At 59.1% G+C, this 21,673-nt stretch overlaps 1 protein-coding gene across 8 annotated transcripts in view; it reads right to left on the minus strand.

Moving 5' to 3' along the window:
- The window catches only part of LOC118174297 (ankyrin repeat and fibronectin type-III domain-containing protein 1-like), a 188,095-nt gene that overhangs the window by 56,985 nt on the left and 109,437 nt on the right, over window positions 1-21,673 (minus strand). For all 8 annotated transcript variants that reach the window (XM_035339561.1, XM_035339562.1, XM_035339559.1 and 5 more), the window contains one exon: window positions 669-709. In XM_035339561.1, coding sequence (XP_035195452.1) covers window positions 669-709 — 41 coding nt within the window. The remainder of the gene's footprint in view (window positions 1-668; window positions 710-21,673) is intronic.

The raw sequence follows: 21,673 nt of genomic DNA on the forward strand, positions 1-21,673 counted from the left end.
CGTTTGCATTTCAATACGGGTCGCAGAGGTCGACAGCACTGTAAGTGCTCCGCTTGCTTTCGCTCGCTTATGGACTGTCGCAGCTAGCTCAGAGCCACGGCCAAGGGCACACACTAAGTCACCAACTGCTCGAGCTGGTGGGGTGATTTGCAGATCCTTTGTTTGTGTTCATGAATACGGTGGCCCCAGAGAGCCTCCTCCTTCTCTCTCACCCCCGCGGCTCACCGCGATTTGCACTTAGGCTGACGGAGGAAGACAGGCATCAATGTCAAAGCAGGGGCTGTGGAGATGCGCGAGACCAGCCCGTTGCGACACGGAGCGAAACCCTTCAGCTCTCCACAGCAGCGCAGCTGTGAAAACCAGGAGCAGAGGGAGCCAGAGGTGGGAGAGGTCACCTCCGCATCCCCGCTGCCCGGCCGCCGGGTCCCAGCTCTGCTCCCCAGGCTCAGCCAAGCTGTCGTGACTCCTCCTGACCTGATTTAATGATCTGCCTATGCCCCGGAGCCGAAGCGATTGACAGCCCTTCCACTGCTATCCTCACTCGTGTAATTGCGGCAGCTATTCTTGTACGCCGAAATGCCTAATCTTAGTAAGCCACTGAGCTGCTTGATGATATGGACCAACCGGGAATTTCCACGCGATTACTCACCGCGGCTACCGGCACTTACTTTGGCTGGTAAAAGTCCTTCTTGTCTGCTGACCCCAGGCTCTGCAAGACACAAGACAAAACAGATATGTTCCTTTAACCCTTTGCCAAGCAAGTTTCACTGATGAAGACGTGGGGCAAGCAGGCAAAGCTGTGCCTGTGGGTGCGTGGGGGCTGGCTAGGCAGGCTCGGGGCACCTTCGGCTGCCTCTCCCAGCAGGCAGCTCAGGATCCGCAGCCCCTGAGCATACCACGGGCAGAGCCTGTGGGCGGCTGGGGCTGTGACAGGACAGTGAAAGCAGAGGTACAAGGATGTGTTAGGTTTGAACCCAGTGGATCCAGGCACATCCAGGTCTGGCACCGCTTGCAGAAGGGTGGCACCTTGCGCCAGGAGGAGTGGCTGGAAACGGGGTGGGGTGCAGGGCCAGCGGAGAGCCCGAGCCCCCCAGCCACTCCCTGGGGATAGGGCCATGAAATTCTTCTGCCAAGAAAAAAACACACCAGACCCCAAGCACATGAAAGCCTACCGGGACAGCCTGACGCACGCCGAGGCTCCCATTTGCTAGCACCCGTGCAAATGTCACAAACTCCGCCACCGCCACTGCTGAAAGTCTGACGCCGTCCCCAGCACCCAGGGGGCTGCCGGAGTGCCGGGTCCCCGGGGCTGGGACGAGCACGGAAGGGCCACCGCCACCCCAGGGCTGCAGGAGGGCAGGCGGCGCTGGACACGGAGGATGCTCACAGCGGGCCGGATGGACAGACAGACCCAGCAAACCTCCCCCTCCTCCTCCTCCTCCTCTTCTCGGGGACAGTCCTCACCTCACACCCCGCCAGGATGGGGGGCAGCAGCCCGCAGCAGGGGGTGGCCCCACCACCGTCCCCGCTGTCCCCGTCCCCACCGACGTGTGCGGGCTCGCGGGCAGCGCTGGGGCTGGGCCGGCCGCCCGCTGGAGTTTTGCTCCACGGTTGCCAGGCAATGGCGAAGGCAAACGCTGCTTCGGCGGGGAGCAGCGGGCCCGAATGCTAATCAGGGGCGCAGGAGCAGTCCCGGCCCCACGCTGCCCCTGCCAGCAGCCCCCCGGCCCACCCCGTGCTCCCACCCGGGGGCGGAGGAGCGGAGGAGGGAGGCCCCGGCTTTAAGCAGGCAGGGCTGAGCCGGGCCCCAAACGCCCCGCGGCCCCCGGGGGCTGCCAGGCCAGCGGGCAGTGCCCCGGCCGTGTCTCCCCGGGGCTGGGGGGCATCCATCATCAGGCGAGGGGCACCACGAGCACGGGGCTGGGCGTATGCGGCCCTCATGCTCATCCCAGGATGGGGACGTGCCTGAGCCCCGGCCTGGGGCAGAGCTGGAGCACAAGGGGCAGACCTCTGGGGTGCCGGAGGCCGTGCGAAAGCTCGGGGGGAGCAGCGGCAGCAAGGGGTGACAGCAAAAGCTCCACATGATGGGAAACGAGGCTGGCTGTAACAGCACAGGGCAAAGGCAAGCCAACAGCATGTCCTGCTGCACCCTCGGAGCAAACGGCTTCCCAGGAAGGACAGGTCTCTTGCTGGGGTCTCTTCCACATGTTGCGGTGCTCCTCCTCACAGAGCCTTCCTCCAGCCTCCCCACAGGCTCCTCGTTTGTTTCACCACCCTCGTGGTCTTCCCTGGGGAATGTCCTTGCACTGCCTCTGCCCAGCACTCGCCTCATTCTCACTCCGCCATCAAAACAGGCGAAGTCCCTGTGCTACACGCGAGCCCCCACCTCAGGAACACCCCCCCCCTCTTTGAGGCACAGCACTCCCACAAGATATCTCGTTACTTCTTTAAACCCGACATCTAAACCACAGAGGGTCTTAAACCACAGAGATGTCTTCCCAAGCTACGGCTACAGCGCAGTTCACCAGCCGCAACAAATTCAGCTTCGCCTGTGCCAGCAGGGATCGCAGAAAGCCGGCGGTATTTACGGGGAAGCTGCAAGCAGCACCCTCAGCACCCTCCAAGCGACACGCGGAGGATGTGCATCCTGCAGCCCGACCCCAGCCCAGCTGAGCCCTGCGGGAGAGGCTCCCACCGCCCCCCCAGGCCCTCGCCAGGATGCTGGCGAGGAGCGAGCAAAGCCATCGGCCGCGGCCGGCAGCAAGAGCCCCGCGGGCACGGCCGCTCAGCCCCGCTTGCAAGCCCCTGGGCAGGACGAGCTGCACGGGCGCGCTCCGGGACGGGGTGGGGGGAGCTTGGCGAGCGGCTGGGTTTTGAAAGTCACAGCAAGCGGAGAGGGAATTGGAGAGCTGGAGTGAAACGGTGAGGCACTAGCTTTGGAGAGAGGAAAAACAAAATGATAACATGGGGAGCGATTGTAGCAGTGACTAGCCAAGGCATCTCATTTTGGGCCTTATTAAGAAAATAGCTATCGAGGAGGGAAAGCAGAATCCCAGCAACGTGTCCAAGGAATCAGGCCTGGAGCAAGGCCCAGAGCTGTGGATCAGCTCCTGGCTCTACCCCCACCCCGCCGGCTGACCTCAGGCTCTTTCTTCCCTCTCCGTGCCCAAGCCTCCCTGGTTCCTTTGCCTCATCCCTCTCTTCCCGGATGAGAGAGGGACCGCGCGCAGCAACCAGGCAAAACCCGCACCGCATTTCAGGTCTTTCCGCTGAGCACACGCAAAGGGGCGAGGACTTGCTTTGCCCACCTCTACGAGAGATGCCATCGATGGGTGAGCGGCAGCTGGAGGCGGCCGCAGCGTCGCCCTGGGGCAGCGACGGCCCCGGCCCCACCGCACAGAGCAGGGCGGTCTTGGCTGACAGCCGCAGGAGGGGACGATGGCCAAGAAGCGGTCGAAGGGAAGGACCGCTTGGCGGAAAGACCACCGTAAGGAAACAGAGCGGAGTGAAACAGAGCAAGGGGACACAAAGCCGGAATGTCAGGAAGAACGTCCTGGCACTCAGCTTGAGCAGAGTCTGAACCAGCTCCAGAGGGGAGGGGTAGAGCAGCATTTCTATGGGCTTGTAGGAAGCTGACCTGACAAGGCATGGAGACCTGTGCCAAGGGGACAGTTCCTGGCCAAAAATGAGCAAAAGGTGGCTTGACATTTTTCTTTGCCTTCCGGAAGGAAGGATAGTTCCTCCTGAACCGATACAGGCAATGGAGGCTTTTATCTGTGCAGTTACACAATAAAAAACCAAATGCCTGCCTTCGTGCTCGCGTTATTACTGGTGGTCTACTGGCTGCCAGGAGAGGCATCTGCTGGTGGTTCAGGCACAGCAGTGCATAGCTGGGCTCTCCAGAGGCTGCGGCATGACGGCTCCACAACCAAAATAAATCCGGGAGCCACAGAGGCTCTGGGAAGCTTGCTGATGCTGCAGGGAGACCCTAGCCTTCCCGGGGGGACCAGGGGAGTGGCAGCAGCCCGGAGTTCAAAGAGCCCCCCGCATGCTCCAAGCCTCCCCACGCAGCGTGAGTCACCCTCCAGCGGGGCCGCGGCGCTGCCTCTCGTTTGCTCACTTCATTGATGACTCAGGGCTTAGGAAGCACGTTTTAAATCCCTTAATGAAATAATGGAGAGTCTTTTTTTTTTTTCTTTTTCTTTTTTCTTTTTTCTTTCGGCAAGTATTTTTAAAACAAATACTTGAACGAGGCTTGCACCCATCTCCGTCATTCCCTCCCGAGACACGCGGCTGGGGGGACAGAGCCTGGGGACACCCATGGGGCAGGAGCAGCCCCCAGCACCTCCCGGCGGGGCTGTGCAGGGAAGGAGGGAACCCGTGACTGGCCTGGACAAGCCCTGCAGAGCCCAGCAGTGCCCCGGGGCATTGCTCGGCAGCGGGGCTGAGCCACGGGGGCGCGCACCCTTCTGAACGCGGATGGGTGCTGATGGTAACCTGCCCCTGCGAATTGCCCCAGCAAAACAAGGGAGCAGCAGAACGGGACTCAGGCACCACGTCCACAGCTCCCGGGCCAGGATGCAGCCTGCCAAGACGAGGGGATTGTCTGCCAACGTGATTAAGAAAGTGTTGTCCCAGGCATGGCCAAGGTCATTACCATTGCCCCCAGAATCCTCGCCACGTAAGAGTAACCGAGCCAGGCTGGTGCTGCGCTTGTTTCGAACAAAAGGCCTCTCTGCGTGGTGCTCAGAGCCCTTCTGCTCTTGCCTCCAAGATGCAACATCACAAGAAGCACCTTAGGAATGGTAAGAGGGCAAAAAGGTAACAGGAGGAACTGTGCGACCAGAGTGGTTTTATTACCATACAGGAACCACCATAAGGCCGCATGCCCAGGTTCTTAAAAAAAGCCACCCCTTGCAGGTTGCTTTTAACCTGCCTGTAGAAGCGCAGCCCCCCAGGCTTGTGGAGCAACACCAGCGGCACCCGGACCCTCCCCGAGGCTGGCCCTGCAGCACCAAGACGCAGAGAGCAGAAAGGCAGCGGAGCCCCGGCACCTGCCAGCTCCCACGTCCCCAGCGGCGTCCCCATCGCTGCTCTTCCTGATGCTCCTCACCCGCGGGACAGAGCAACCCCATGGGAACAACGCAGCACCCCGGCTGGCTTCAGCACTGCCCCCAAAGCCCCTTTTAAATACTACATTTTGTGCAAAATGTCAGAGGCATCCGTGGGCTTGGCTTTTCGTTTAAACCACGACCCACCACTTCCACGAATCCTTTGCAGACCTCTGAGAGCTAGGGCCAAGCTGAGCGCCTGAAATTATTTTCTCAACGTCACATTTTGGGCACTAAGTAAACTACTCTGCAAGTTACTGCCAGCCTTGCTGGTCCCCAGCAAGAATTAGCACAACACGCCGCCAACATAAGAGACGAGACCATTTTCAAGGCCGGCACCGAGTTCGGAAATTCAGCCAAGCCGGGGAGACGGCAGACACGGCGGTGCAAACGAGGTTGCTCACGGAGGGGCTGAGGCAGAGGTTTTGCATGATCTGTTTATTCACACCAGCAGACCATCAATCCCGTTGTACTTTTTACTCTCCTAATGCGTTGCCGAGCGCAATCTCAGCTCATCTTTTTCCGGGCAGTGTCCCTAGGAGAGCGAAGTTATTAGCGAGGCTGAAGAAGCCTCATGCAATTGTTTCGAAACGACACCAAAATAATCCCCGAAGACAGGCAGCTGCTTGCAGGTGGCAGCTTTCTGAGTCGTTCCAATAAACTCTAGCTCAGTAACTCCCAGAATAATCAATGCCCATACCAACAGGAGGCAAAAACCGAGGGATGAGTTATTTTTCCCTGCTGGAAGAGCAGGAAAATAAACCCGTGGGCCAAAGTCCATGCTGCAGAGCTGCCCTCCGCAAACCTCCTCGCCTGCTGGGGCGGCGATGCTGCGGCTCCCACCCCGTGCCTGAGGTCCTGGGAGGGCACAGGCTGGCTGCCGTGGGATTTGGGCGCAGGGGGCAGCCGCTCGGCCCCGAGGCAGGGCAGGGTGTGCTGGGGGCTGTGGCTGCGCTGCCTGTCCCCCCCTCCAGGGACATCCCAGCGGTTCGTGCTTTCAGACACAGCTCGGCGTATCTGCATTTATGACTATCGGGATGCCTGACTGTCGGCAGGGCAGGAAAATTCAGAGCGCTGGGATGCGAGAGGATTGCTTGGAGGTGTTCCCCACCCGTCCTTGCTAACAGCACCCCTCTGTGCGGGGGGCGACCCCCCCAGCGCAGCCCATCGCTCAGCATGACCCGCCTGCGGCACAAAATCCAGTACCTTACCCCAAAATCTGGTGGCAGGGCAGGGCACAGGCCAGGCCACGTGCGGTGGGACAGAGAGAGCAGGCCCTGGTCTCTTGGGGGACCCGTTTTGGCAGAGGCAGCCCCCAAGCACTGCCGGGCACGGGGGTGTGCGTGATGGCAGCCCCAGCTCAAGCCCTGGCCTTGCACCGTCGCGATCTGGCCTCCTGCTGGGACTGACCCAGCCAGGGGATGCTGATGTTCCCGAAACCTCGCTGTTCAGCATCCAGCACAGCCCAGCTCTGCTCTCGAGCACAAGTCCGACCCAGCCACTACCCTTACCTCCGGACCGTGCGGATTCACACACACACGCCGGGTTGGACAGACGCACATCCGAGTTGTCCCCGCTTTGACTGCGATGCGAGGTGAGAAATAGGTCAAAAACTTGAGAAAAATGATTTTAGAGCACTTTGGGGAAAAGGGGAAGGGAAGCATGGCTATGCAAGTGCCTCGGGAGCAGGGAAGAGCAGCACAACCCGTGCCCGGGAAGCTGCAGGAGCTCCCAGTGTCCTCCCAGGAGCTGCAGGGGCACCGCGCAGAGGAGCAGACGCAGGTTGGGCCGAGGAGGAAGGGGCCCAAGTGCCAGCACCATGAGCCCTGCCGGCACAGCCCTGCAGCCTCACACACTCCTCCCTTGCCTTCGTTACACCAGGCAATTAAGTGCAGGCAACTGGGCTCGGTGCGGCACAAAACCTTCCTCTCCTCAAGCTGGGTAACGACAACGAGCTCCTTTCCTGAGCCTACAGGGAGGAAAACCAAGCCTGCTAACGAGCATCTGCCAACACAGCCACCCCACACTAAACACGACCATTTCCACTCCTCGCTCCAGCCCCGGCACCGAGCCAGAGCCTGCCCTGTCCCTCCCGGTGTCTCGCTGGTACCCTCGCCCCCCTCCCAAACCCCCTGCTCCCCCTGGCAGGGCTGCTCTCCCGCAGCTCCTACCCCACGCTAACACCGACCAGAGCTTCAAGCCATTTTTTAGAGAGCTCAGCCACGAAAGGTTCTGCTGGACTCGTGCTGTGCCGCTAGACGCCTGTGGAATTAACTGAGCGTGGATGCACGGCCTCCTGATCGACAAGTTTCTCTTTTCCAAGGGGCTCCGCGAGCTCTGCTGACACAGACCGGGAGGCATCCACTTGCTGCTCCTTCACAGGAGACTTTCCCTGCATCACAAAACTTGCAAAGCCGCTGCCAGAACCACACCGCAGCTCGTAAACTCCGCGAGCTCAACAGCGTGCGGGGTGACACTCGCACAGGCACGGGCACCCTCTCCCCGCGTTCGCATCCATCAGGCCCTTAATCAGGCGGGGAAGGAGCTGCAGGAGGAGCAGCAGACAGGAGCTCTGACAAGCAGCCGATGCTGTTACAGAGCCGAATATATACACGTGCTATTCTCTACCTTTTTCTTTCTTGATTACAGCCTGCAAACGATTACTGCAACTTTAAGCACGTCGGGAAAGAGCTGTGCTTGGGATAAGTGTTTGCAGGATCAGGGCCCAGCCGTGCGGATGGATGTGTTGCTATTTATACCAGAAAGCCCGCAGCACAGCGCATGGGGGTGCAGCGAGGCTGAGCCAGCATTGCCACCAGAACCCGGGTTTCTCTTCTGCTTCCTTTCCGGGGGGGTCAGCTGCCTGATCTTTAGCGTCGCATGAATGCGCTGCCTGGTATTTTTATCTCCGGGCTTATGAGCTTGCGCGCTGTTTATGCCGGGTTGTAGGTGAGGTTCCATATTTCATCACTGAAAGGAAAAGAAAAAAAAAAAAAAAAAGAAGGAAACACAAAAGGCTGGAAGCCGTGTAGTCAGCTCTCAGCTCCACGGCCCTGCAGTTAATTACACCCTGTTCTCCAGCATATACTTTAAACGCTGCGTCGCAATCCCTGTAGCCGTGCTGTGTGTCATTCATCCTGACAGCAGGTCTGCCCGCCAACCCAGCTAATTATAGTGCGGGAGGCAAATGACTGGGCTCCCGCCCCGCTGCCTGCTCCTCTCCATCAGCCGCACGCTCCCGGGACGCCGGCGACCCCGGGCTGCAGCTGGGGCTGGCGATGGATGTTCCCCCGCCGCGTGCAGGGTGCCCGTGCGGGGCAGCAGGGGGGCACCGCGAGGATGATGCTCCCCAGGGAGGAGCCCACCAGGGCCCTGACCTCCCAGGAGCCTCGCCGCCCCATACCCAGCCCTGGCCCCGCAGGAGCAGGATGCCTCCCAGGCAGCCCACCTCCCCTCGGACGGACCTCTGCGTCTCCCTTGCTTTCCCTCCTGGCCGTGGCTGTTGGGTCAACTGTGTCGAAGCGGGCTCGGGCTGTACCAACAGCATCGCCACCCGTGGGTGCTGCTGCCGTGGGGCTGGGAGGATGAGCGTTCAGCTTGGTAAGAGAGAAGTGGCTTTTAGGATCCCTCGGAGCGGATTTGCAGGCTGAGCCGAAACCAAGCTCAGCCCCATGTGCCCGCTGGTGCCACCAAGGAAGGCACAAGCTCAGGAGCAGCTCCAGCTTCCAGCAGCCACCAGGAGAACCGTGGGATCCAAAAGGCAAAGAAATACCCCATCCTCCACCAGCCCTCAGCGGGGACAAGCCCCCGAGCGCCAGCAGAGCCCAGCACGAGGGTCCCCATGCAGCACGAGGGTCCCCTGTCCCAGCACACGGGAGCGAAGGCTTTGCCCCGGAGACCAGGATTGAGGCCACCCAGCGCGGTGCGCTCAGCCATGAAGTCACTGCTTTAGCAACACACCTGGAGAAGGGAGAGGATCCGGCCAAGCTGCACCCCTGGCGAGCTATTAATAACCCTGCACATGCAGGACCTGCAGCAACGTGAACCAGGCTGCCAGCTGGGGACCGAGCAAAACCCAGCCCTCGCGTGGGACAGCGTCCAACCAGAGCCTGAAACACCATCGGAGAACAGGTCTCTCATTATTTTGGCCCAGAAAGTGGCTCCCAGGGGTTATACAATGTCTGAGTCAAAATATGTAAATACAAACCCTCACTTCTGGGAACCTGGCTGCCGACAGCTGGCCCCGTGCCCATCCTTCGTGGCATGATGCAAACAAGACCGCAGCGCGCTCTTGAGTTGCTGAGACCCTGTGGAAAGACCAGAGCTGCTTGCAGAATGACAGGCACGCCGGGAAATAGCGCTTCTTGCAGCTGGCCTCCCCCTCCTCGGTGGCCCAGAGCGAGCCACCAGGCCGCGCTGAGCATCCTTTTCTCACGGACCCTGACTTCATGGAGATAACTCCACCAGGCAAATAACACCCTGCATCTCCAGTCTCAAACCAAAAGCGATTCTTTCAAAACCTTGAGGCGTATCAGCCAAACCATACTGGAGTTGTGAAGCTCTCCAGAATTAATACGTTACAGGCTTTGGGGAGCAGATGCCAATGCCCGCGCTCCTTCAGCCCCTCCATGCGCATCGCCCTTGTCCCTGCGGACTTGGGCTTCCCGGGCACGCCAAGCCCCACTTCCAGCCTCCTCCTCCTCGCCTGCAGCCCTGCTGAAGGTGCAGGTGGCCCCAGGCACGCAGCCACGGCACCAAGCCTGTCGGAGTTGAAGAAGCGTTTGGACTGTGCTCCGTCACATGGTCTGAAATCTGGGGCAGGCCTGTGTGGTGCCGGGAGTTGGACTCGATGATCCTTGGGGGTCCCTTCCTACTCGGGATTTTCTATGATCCTGTGGGTGCCCGGGGGAGCCAGGGTGAGCCCACCTGGGACAGTGACCCCGGTGACCGGCGGCTCAGCCGTGTTGGTTTTAGGCTGGATTTGCCTCCTGCAGCACCGTGACAGAAAGCTGGGAGGCGTGCACCGTCAGAAAGCAATGCCAGCTGCTCATCAGATGCATTTTTAGGCGATACCCCCAAAATCAGCCAAACAGAGAGAAATGCATGGCAACATCACTGATGCGCGTTACAGGTGAGACCGCAAGCACGAAAAGTCAGGAAAATCCCCCAGGCTCCACACACAGCTCCAGGAATGCCCCTCGCCACCCCGAGGCTCTGGGAAGGACGTGCTGGGGCTCACCGGGACACCCCAGGGTCCCTCAGACGGGGTCAGAGCCGCGGGACGGCCGGGCGCGTGCCGCCCAGCATCGCGGGGACTCCCGGCACGAAGCACTTCCACGGGCTCCAGGCATCCGACCACCACCAACTATTCAGGCATCAAACTCCATAAAGGAAGCACAAGCCACGCTACAGAATAATTCGAGCGCATTATAAAAAGCCCAGAGGGGAAAATAGATTTTTGGAATGTGTTCTCAATCTCATTAATTGGGAAGACAGCCTTGGAGGGGAAGAGAAAAAAAAAAAAAGGATTATATTCCTCCCCAAACCATTATCCACTCTGAAGAGTGTATCATATGAAAACAGTTATATAAAAGAATAAATTATATTTGGAATGGCAAGAACCCCAGAATAAAGCTAGAAACTCTGATGTTCCCATATAAAGATAGGAGACAGTTATCTGTTCCAAATTTTCAAGTTTTCTGCTGTGCCAATTCAAATTCACTACATACCAGCATAGCCATATAAAGGGGACTCCACCCATGTAATCTTGGAACGAGCAATAATCCCCCAAACTATCAATTTAATGTATGGGGATACAAAATGAGACAAGAATGTACTAACGGAGAGAGCAATCCATTAACTACATGGCACAAGGCAGCAGAACGTGCGCGCAGGAATATCTATTTAAAGTGACATTTGCATTTAAAGACCGGATCTGAAATTAAGGCTTCTGCACGCAGACATCATCGATTCTGCAGATTAAAAGGCCATTTCGAGATCCAACGCGAATTTTATTTTTGTTTTATTTTCTCCTATTTGTTCAGTGTCACGTTTCTTGGCCGGCACCGGAAAAAAACAGCTCTTGGTCGGGTTTTTTATGTGAGCTGTGTTTCTGATCAGCTTTTGCAGGGCTCCCCTGCACCAGCGCGCAGCTGAGGGACGGGGACGGTTCAGAGCAGCTCTCCCAGGGCGCGAGGCTGGAGCCTGCGCTCCGCCGGCCGCGCTGTGAGCGTAGGGACCCTCATGGCTCCGGGTGCCTGCATCAGCCTCGACCCCACCGTGCTGCCTACAGAGCTGGGGGATGCGGACGCCAGGGCGGGCACGCGGGGCGCTGCCGCAGGGGTACCAGCACTCGCGTGCACCAGCGGCCCTGCTCCTTACCCTGCGCGTTACACCTGAAGTGGGCAAAACCCTCGATTTTCACCGATTTCTGCAGGTGTGGCGTGCTCATACCGAGCCTGGATCCTGCGCGCCCGTCTCCTGTCCCGGTGCGGCCCGCGGCCAGAGCCCTGCGGGCTCCCCGCGCCCAACCACACACAGCGCTCGGCACGGACCGTGCTCAGTCCTGCTCCCAGTGCCAAGGGACGGACGCGGGGAGCCCGACAGAGGCAGGAGAGCGCTCAGCTGCTACCGGATCCAACCCCGGCTGCAAAAACAGCCCCAGCAAGGAGCCCCCCTTTCAGTGGTCCAAAGCAGAAGCCCGAGGAGGAAATAGCTCCTTTTCTCCACCTCTGCCAGTCGAATAAAAGACAACTGCTCCTCCAGAAACCACCCCGGCTTGCTCGCGAGGCCACAGCGAGGAGCAGCAGCCGCGCAAACAGCCCTGCAGCGAGCGTGCTGGACGGCACCCAGTAGCCAGCAAGGAGACCAGTCCAAGCCGTGGAGATGGAGGCGCAGATAAACCAGGTCAGCGAAGTGTTTCCATTCAAGCCAGACAGTGACTAATAGACTACATGAATTTGTTACTCAACCGAAGTTAAACTTTTCAGGCCCAGAAGAGCCAAATAGTTGTTCCAAGTGAAAAATTCCTGCAGGATGCATTCCTTCACCATGTCCCATGAATACCCAGGGAATCATGATTCCAGGATGGAGCTGATAGTTCTTTCGTGTATCACAAAGAATAACAAACTAACCTCTCCTTTATTCTTTTTGCTCCTCAGATGCTATTTACTCGTGGCAAGAACACGCACGTCATGTTCACGCAGCGCCCTGGGAGGTGGAGGGCCGTGCAAGCTCCCCATGCTGTCACTGCAGCAGATCAAACAAGCACGGAAAAGAAAAATTTGTTTTTCTGGCATTACAGCTGTCAGCGCAGACAATGAAAGAGTATGGACGACACAGCATCCACCTTGCACCCCTTTCTGGATTCAGCGCCGTGGCACGAACGAGCTTTACGCAGAGAAATGAGACTGAAAACCAACACCGGACGGACCCTTCAGCACGTGGAAGCTCCTCTGAATTTCTTGGAAATGCGACAGGCAGAGCGTGCACCCGCAGCGTGCACCCCACGCAGCAGGCACGGGGCAGCTCCCTGCCCCCTGCCCGAGCCCAGCCGCCTGCGGTAGGGGTCTGGCGCACCCATGCCACGGGGCAGCGGCCCAGCACCTCGGGGCAGAGCCCAGACACGACACGCGGGCCAGCGATGTTACAGAAGCCGTCAAGGCCACAGCCGTTTTGTTCACTCTCCGCTTCAGAAGATGGCATTCTCCAGGAGCAGCAGCCAAGAGGCAGGCAGGTCTCACGGTGGAACGCCGCGTTGTGCACCGCCACGTCCTGGGCCAGGGGCGGCTGCGCGCAGAGACCGCACGCGGGCAGAGCTTTCACCCTGTCCACCTGGAAAAGCACCGTGCTGCACAACTCAGAACAAATCCGTTGCCACCAGGATTGTTACCTAGAGTCAGCTGAGAAACAAGCCTCGGGAAGGCTTCAGGAAGCCAAGACAACAAAACAGACACTCGCGACGTGATACGACCCAGGTGAAATCCTTGCACGGGAGGGATGACACAGGACCCAGGTCTCCTTCATGAAAACGCAATGCTTTCTCTCGGCAGCACAAACGTGCAGCTCTGCAGAGCCTGCAGCTCTAGCATCCCTGCTTTGCAGGTCTTCAGAACCAGGAACACCCCAGGGCAATGCCACAGGGCGCAGAGCAGAGCTGGAAAGCAAACCCGCCCTGTAGCACGCTCTCTGCCCTGCCCAGGCCCCTCCAAGCCCCCTGTGCCCCCTCTCCTCCTCGGTCGGGCCCCGCAGCCTGCTCCCAGGGCACCGTCGGGCAAGCTCAAGGAATCTCCTCGTGGCGACGGGGATGTGAGTGCCCCAAGTCCCAGAGCTGGGTCACAAGGACCCTGGTCCCTCAGGTGACTGTGCGGAAGCTGTCCCCGTGCATCCGGGGATGCAGAGGAAGGCGAAACGCCGGCTGCGCTGCCGGCTCTGCCAGAACTCCTGCCAGCCCAACCGCAGCAGAGCTGGCGCTGGCACGCAACGCGCCGGGCGCGCAGAACAGACTCACGTTCACGCAGGGCCGTGCCTGGCAAGGGATGCATATCGGGAGCACTTTGCCCAAGCACAGCGGCCTCCTGGGCGGCAGGTGACACATGCTGCGTGCAGAAGGCGCACGCCTCGAGCTGTCGGGGTTTTTAGTGCCGGGCAGGATCCGCCCCTCCGCTTGCCACCCACGGCCCTGCCCGGTGCACCTAAGCCCTGGCCCCCACCCCGGCTTGCCCGGCAGCTCCCACCCGCATCCTCAGGCTCGCCCCGTCCCACCAGCTCCTGTCCCTGAGAAGGCTGCGCTGGGGAGCCTCCAAAACCGGGGTAGCATCCTGGGCTGGACCGACAGCCTGCCCAGCGGCCACTGCCCAGGTCCCTCCTGCGTGCATCCTCAGCACAGAGCACTCCGGGCACCACTGCCTGCTCCAGCAGCCCCCCGCCCAACCCTCCCCTCCTTCGTCCACTTCCTTTCCGAGCCCCTTCACCCTCCTGGCCTCCAGCACAGCCAGATCCACAACCCGAAAAAGTGACTGCCTTTGATTCGTGTTAGCCTTTTCCCTGCTAATCTCTTGGGGTACCCCCTAGCTCCAGCACCGCACGGTATTAAATTGCTCACCATCTCCACAACGCTCAGGGCTGCACAGGGGCTCCTGCTTCCTTCCCCTACTCCACCTCGTCCCCGTCTTCCTCCCCTCCCTGCCGGCAGAGCAGCCGCCTGTCCCCAGCTTCCCATCCGGCCGCCCACAGCCTCTCCCCAGATTACAGGCCTCCCCGGCTGCCCCAGGTTAGGTGGCGATCACACACCTGGAGGCAATTTCCATGGAAATGTCTTGGCTCAGACGCGGGTTTATCTTCCACGGCTTTCTGATGGCTGGAAAGGAGCACCCCGCAGCACGCACCCTGCAGCACGCACCCGGCAGCCCCCACCCGGCAGCACGGCGCCGCGAGAGCAGTGCCCGACGAGCGGTGTGCGCCAGGCAGAGACCCCCCGGGCAGCAGCACAGCGCCTGGCCCTGCGCCCTGCGGTGTCGGGGTGCTGGCAGCGTGGCTCTCCCTAAATGCTCGCCCGCCTCCGAGCTCCCGGGGCCAAGCCTCATGAAAGCCCTGCAAGCCCCTGCTGAGAGCCAGCCGGGCGACTGGCTGTGGGCGCTGCCTGTGCAGGGCACGGTGAGTTTACAGCTCCTCTCCCCAAACTGTGCCATATTCTGAAAGCGGCAATTTCCCTTTTTGCTGGTTTCTTCCCTCTGTCCTCCCCTTTGGGGACTGCAGCCCCTGAACCAAGATTTCATGCCCTAAGGGTGCAGTGTTCTGCTCCCACCGTCAGTCTGCTAAGCACCACCGCAGCGGTGACCCCAGCCCCGAGCGCCCACCACCACGCCCTCGGGGTAGCAGAGCCAAAGCAGGCCTCCCTCCCCTGCTGCTGTTCTGCCGGGTTCCTTCACAGGCACGATGCACCTCGGGAGGGTGCGGGGGCTCCTGGTCCAGCCCAAGCTCGTGGTAAGAGGAAAGCACCCGAATATCACTGACCCTCCTGGCAGGGGTCTCCAAGCAGCGACGGCGAGAGGCACTGCGGGGTAAATCAGGCGTGCACCTCCGTGGGTGGTGAGGTGGAAGAACCGCCTGAACTGGGATAAAGGAACGCGAGGGGCATTTATCGATGCGTGGGCAAAGATCCAGCAAGCATCTCCCTCCCCGGGAGCCAACCTGACCCCGTGCTGCCTTCGTCCCCGCGGGCTCCGGCACAGGAGGGGCCTTTGTCTCCGTGGGGCATGGCAGTGGGGTCCTGCAGGGGAAGGAGGGGAGTGGGAGCGTAGGCTCCTGCACACAGACCCCACGGGCAGCCGAAAGCCCAACAGGAATTTGTGTCAAAGCCTCCAATCTTCATCGGGGCTCCCCCACCGGGCACTGCGTATCCACGTATTAAGGGACACTCACTGCCTGAAAACAACTTTTGCCCACATAACACACACACACACAAAAAAGATACTCCAGGGATTAAATGACCTGGCGAGCACAGCCAAGGGTGGAAAACAAGCGCTCTGGGTCTGGCAACAGCATCCCGATGGCGTGAAAGCACGGCACCTTGCTGCCCGGGCCGGGAGGTGCGTGCAGCAGGAAGGTGAGCCGGGCCGACAGCAGGCCCTGGGGAAGCCTGCCTGCAACCAGACAGCGTTTTGGCTGTTGCAAGGGAAGAAATTAAAGAAATTCATCATATTTTGTTCGTGCTCAGTAAACACTCACTGGAGAGTCATGATTAAGCCTTGCATATGCTCTTCCCCAAGCCCCAGCAGGAAGCGACAGGGCTGGTTATTGCGGCGGTCCCGGGGAGCCCCAGGGCTGGCGGAGGGCCTGGGGGTGCTGCAGGGGACAGGGATGGAGCTGCTGGGCCTGGAGGAGCGAGGGCAGGGACAGCCGAGAGCTCGGCTGAGGAGACGGGACGGGACAAGGCACGGATCTGCAGTGAAAAAGGCGCGGGTGGAGATGGGGTGCTCAAAGGGGAGCCGGGGAAGGACAGCAGGCTCAGGCCGAGCTCCGCTGCTGGCACAGAGGCAGCAGAAGACACCGGCCCCTGCCCGATGGCCGAGCCCTGGCAGCCGGGAGCACGGCCCCGGGGGGGGCTGCGGGCCCCCCGCCCGCGCTGGGGCTCTGGGGCTGGGTGCCCGACCCCGTCTGAACCGGGAGCCCTCTCTTCAGAGGGCAGGGGAAAGCAGGAAACTCGAGAAAGAAGAAATAGGGGAAAGGGAAGAAAAGGCTGCTGTGTTAAGAGGTGGAGGAAGGAAAAAAAAAAAGAAGAAAAAGAAAAAAAAAAAAAAAGTTGAAAAGAAATCCCTGGGGAATTGTGGAGGAGAAGAAAGAGCGTAGACAAGCCAGGCGAGCCAGCGAGAGAGACAGAGAACAGGAAGCGCCTAACTAGGATGGAGACAGAGATACTACAAACCCGCGTGACGTCAGGCCGGAGTGGCAGCGGTTTCCAAAACAACTCCAAGCTCCAGCACACAGGGAGGGAGAGAGACACGCGGGAGCAGGGGAAACGAGATGGGGCTCTGCCCTCCGAGGGAGCTGGAACAGAAGCTCGACGAGTCGGCAGCGCTCAGCCTGCTCCCGTCTCCCCTCGGTTTGCATTGGCGGGACAGGCTCTGGGGAGCCGGCAGACACGGAGACAGGGGTTGTTGTGGAGCTAGGCAGCATCGGGAAGGAAATTCCTGAGGGTGTTTTCCTAATTGACACACACAATGCAGTCACGGTCCCCCAGAGCCCCCGTTCGCAAAAAGGTAAATGCTGGATGCTCCCAAAAAGCTGAGCGAGCAACAACAGAGACAGGGACCCAGAGGAAATAAATCGGAAAGAAATGGGAACCACACACAGAGAATTGTCCTGATGGCAACGGCTTTCCTCTGCCCCAGCCTGTTCAGATTAGAGGGCTTGTAGCTGGGTTTTCGGGGGCTGAGGATGAACACAGAGGCTGCCAAGGCGGGGTGGACTCTGTCTGCTTGCAGAGGGCAGAGAACAAAATGAGAGAAGAGGGGGCGAACCCCCTCTGGGTTGGGCCATGGTGCCCCTTGTGGGCAAGAAGCTGCCTGGTGCCCCGGGGCCCCCAGCCCACCCCAGTAGCCCGGCACAGGCAGGGCTGGGCAGCCCAGGCGCCCACCCGCTGGCGGAGGAGGGCAAGTCCACAGACAGGACGACTCTGAGACGGGAGATTTCTCGGCTGGGTGGACGAGACGGTGACCAGGCAGCTCTGCATCCACGCACAGGAACTGATTTGACCTCGTTTTGCACAAGGACGGGCAGGCAAAGATCTCCGCGTCCTGCCGGGATCTGCACGGGACGCCCGCAGCGAGGACACCCCACCGGCACAGCCTCCAGCACGGCCTTCTGGAAGAGATTTCTCTACCACAGCAGTGCCAGGAAGATGGGAGAGACCCATCCTGGCGCCGTCGTGGGCACAAGGGCACGGCCTGCGGGCTGGGTGGCAGTGCCGGGGTGGGAGAGGGCTCCCAGCCCTGTGCCACGCACCAGGGGAGATGCCACCGGGGCTGCTGCTACACGGGGGCTGCCCGGTGGTGCCGTGGGTGCCAGCGGGGCGATGTCCCCTGGGCCAACACCGGCGCGGAGCCCACGGCAGCTGGTGCCCGCTGGGATCGGCACGGCCCCAGCAGGAGCCGCCGGCCTCCCCCCGGCCCCTGCCCGGCTCCTCGCTTCAAAGACCCCACGGCTGCTTCCCTGCCCGGGGGTGCGGGGAGCCTGACTCATGCGCTAGGAGAAATTAATAAGCGAGCACAGAAGAAGGGCTCATCCCATCCAGCAGCCAGCATGAATCACTGCTTTTACTGACTGCCTAACATATTGTTCCAGCACTGAGTCAGAACTGCTGTGCAGGTTAACAAGGGGAGAAATTAAAAGTTACGGCCTATGAAACGCAGTGGCACTGAGAAGTTACAAAGCGGGGCTACTGTAAGAAAGCTAATGGGACTACCCACAGAGTCCCAGAAAAGAAAGGCTCTGCGCTCCAGCTTTCCAGCAGCACAGCTGTGCCCCCCGCCAGACAGCCCAGAAATCAAACCCTCGCTGGGCCAGGTACTCTGCAGCGACGGCGCTCTGTGTTTGAGAGCCACCACCTCTGCACTCACCGTTCGAAACGTGCAACCCTGGCTGGGAGAAAAGCTCTAACTGACTGAGCAGCTTTGGTCTCGGGGCAGGGGACCAGCCCCTTCGTAAGGACCAAAACCGCTGCTCCCTACTGAGAAGAGCCACCACGACTCTTCCCAAGAGCGTCAGCCCCCGTTTCCCACCCCAAACCAGCTCCTGCAATGCAGCAGTGTGTCACCGACGCAAATACCTACAAACGGAGCCTCGCAAAACAACTTGTACTGAACCTCAACATAAAACGAGAGGCTCCTGCACTCAGACTGCTGCAGAACAACTGTGATGGTGTGTCTCGAGTCCTTTTAAGACCCTCACTTACCGACCACCTACATGCTTTGCTATCTGGTAAGCACTTAGCTGGTACAGAGCACAGGGCTATAGCTTGTGCTTGGAAATGGGGAGAAGAACCTGCCTTCATGGAGCAGAGGGAGAGAGATGAGAAACCCAGATTGGGAAACGGGGTCAGCTGCTGGGCTGCCCTGAAACATGAACATGAACATACCCTAGAAACAAACGCTGAGCCTCCAGTGATTCTGATCATATCATCCACAAACGAGTCTCATCCTTCTCTGACACCAGTTGATGAATTGGCTTTGAAGATTCCGTGCGGCAGCAAGTTCTGCAGGTTAATTCTTCGTGTATACGAAAGCACTTCCCTGTGGCGGTGCTTCATTCGCTTCCTTGCAGTCCTGGGGAATGTATTTATCCCCAGGAGAAAGACCAAGAAGCACGGAAAGGACACCGGCTCACGCTGCTGCCCCACAAACACCAACCTCGCCATGCGACACGCTGTGCCGAGACCCTGGTGTAGCTCTACCAGCCCCACCTGCCGGGACGCCACCACCGCCACCAGCACCTCTCCCTCCTTTGTCACCTCCCCTTTGTCCCCGTGTCGCAGCACGCCCGGGACCCGGGCAGCCCCGAGATGAACGCAGTGTGAGGCACGCTTCTCCATCCCACCCGGGGTCATCCGATCTTCAGCGTCCCCAGAAAAAAGCCAATCTCAACGTGCCGTCAGCTCAAAACAAAATAAAACACGCTCAGCAAACCAGCAAGCGCCGGATTAGCCGTGTTTTCTCCTACAAGGATCTAATTCGGCTCTAATAGGATAGTTATTGTTATATACTAACTGAATGGCAATTGATTATTAAGAGCGCATTCATTGAAACTGGGCAGATGTGTAACGAGACACCCACCTACCACGTAGCTGTGAAACCACACCGAGTGCGCTTCTAATGACCAACTGGTATTTACTTAACATCCAATATCCATCGCCGGGAGAGGTCTCTCCAGATTTAATAAGCCTCTGTTATTTTATGTTTAATTAAATACCGTCCACTATTAAAAACATATTTAACTGAGGTCGAAACCAGTAAAAACTGTATCTTATAACACAGCTGCTAAACCTCAAACATCTTCCTAATGATTAATTGGGATTTAGCGCACGGTCGCCGTCCTGCTGAGCGCACGGGGAACGGAAGCTCGGAGATGCGAGGACAAAAGCGCTTCGCTTCTGCAAACAATCCTGCTGGTTGAATAGCTGGGCTAAGAACACTGTGGCAGGGCAGGGGGAGCCGCAGTCCTGCAGAACCCCATTTCTGAAAATTCGCTGTACGGCACGGCCGCTCCCCCAGGGCCTGCTGGATGGTGCCACCCCCCATGCACGGGACTGCAACAAGAGCAGCGGGCCAGAGGACTCCTGACGGGACACCTCCAGCTGGGATTGCCAACGGCGTCCCCTCTGCTCAGGCTGCTCCTGTGGTTCATCACCCACCCCAGCTCCTCCGGCAGAAAACAATGGTGGCTGGAAGAAGCTGGAGATGGATTTGCCACGACGGTCCAAAACCTTGATGTTACAAACCAAGAGACGTTTTCAAGCCGAGTGAACAACCCGTACATCAGCGAGCTCCCAAAATCAAGTAGCCCGCAAGTACAAGACCTGCGAGAGCAGCAGATAAGGGTGGATGCTTCTGGCCCTGCTGCACAGGCATCCTCCGTGCCCTCCACAACGGGCAAACTGGAAGCCGCCCCGTCCTGCACACCCACAGCACCAGCCTGCCGCTTCATCTTCATCATCGTGCACAGGGACGGCTGATGGGGAAGAAGGGCCTCTTGGCCAGGGGGAACAAAGCTTGGCCCTGGAGCAGGGAAAAGTCCAAAGCATGTCAGCGCTTGGGAAGAAGCCATTCCACCTCAGTGACCTCCTGCGAGAGGATTTGATTTTTATTGTTTTTGTTTTGAAAGCCCTTGAAAGCAAAATCTGATACTAGCAAAGTATTAAATATAGCAGCACATACCCACGCAGATTGCATAAGAAAACAATTTAAAAATAGAATCAGTGAGAACAAACATGAATGCAGAAAAAAAATCAAGAGAGGAAATCCAGAGGGTCCTCTCCTTCCATTGTTCCCCTCCTAACCTCAGGCATGCTGGTGAAATTGGGGATAGACAGTGGGCTGCACGCTAAGATCCTGAGAAATGAGTCAGGAGACTGGAACTCGAGCTCAGCACCAGGCAAACCCAGTGGCAACCGTGTTCTGAGCTCATCTGCTTCGCTTGGAGGAGCCTCGGTGTGTCAGACCTTGGGTTTGCGGTGCTTGGACGAGGTGCCCTGAGCAAGCGTCACGACAGAGCCACCCTCCCCAGCTGGGCGGCTGGATGGGGCTGAGATAACCAAAGCTCTACCCCGAAGTCATGTCCGAGGAGTGAATCATCATCCTGCCGTCAATGACATACCAAAGGGGTACGAAGGCGTTCCGGGCGTCTGACAGGACATCGTGCCATGCACTGTGGCAAGGGGCAGGACGCCACATCCGTATTGTGTGGGCATCTTCGGAGGAAAACCTCCAGGTCGTTCGGTGTTTCGGAAACCAGAAGAGATGCCGGGAGTCCTAGCACCTTGACCAGAGGGGAGCACCACAAAGACCTCCCTGTTGCCTCTCTGCCTCATGGGCAGGGCGGTCAGCAGCTGCCTCCACAGGTGCTGCAAGGAGAGGATGTGAACGGGAATTCATCTCCTGGGAGGCCGCTGGAGGAACGACCACGTCCCCAAAGAACCGCTCTCACCTCCCAAACCTGAGCACCAGGGGGGAAGTCCAGCTGGTCTCTGCTTCCTTCGACAAGTACTGATGTGTATGTACGTACACATTTACAAGCTGCCTATTCACAACATCCCTCCCACGAACTGGCCGTGCCACAATGGTAGGCAAGCCATAGGAGATACCATCTGTGCTACTTCAAAGCCACGCAGCGCATTAGGTAAATAACAGGGGCGTCTGTCTGAGGAACATGGTGATTAAGGATGTCTCGATCTCCACATCAGCCTCGGAGACCTCGCTGCGATATTGACGACTGCCCCAAAATGCGATGGAAGGAAACCAAAACCTGATCTACCCTGTCTCATTCCGGCAAAGTCAGTGGATGTGAAG

This window comes from Oxyura jamaicensis, chromosome 14 (assembly GCF_011077185.1).
Source record: "Oxyura jamaicensis isolate SHBP4307 breed ruddy duck chromosome 14, BPBGC_Ojam_1.0, whole genome shotgun sequence".
Classification (NCBI taxonomy): domain Eukaryota; kingdom Metazoa; phylum Chordata; class Aves; order Anseriformes; family Anatidae; genus Oxyura; species Oxyura jamaicensis.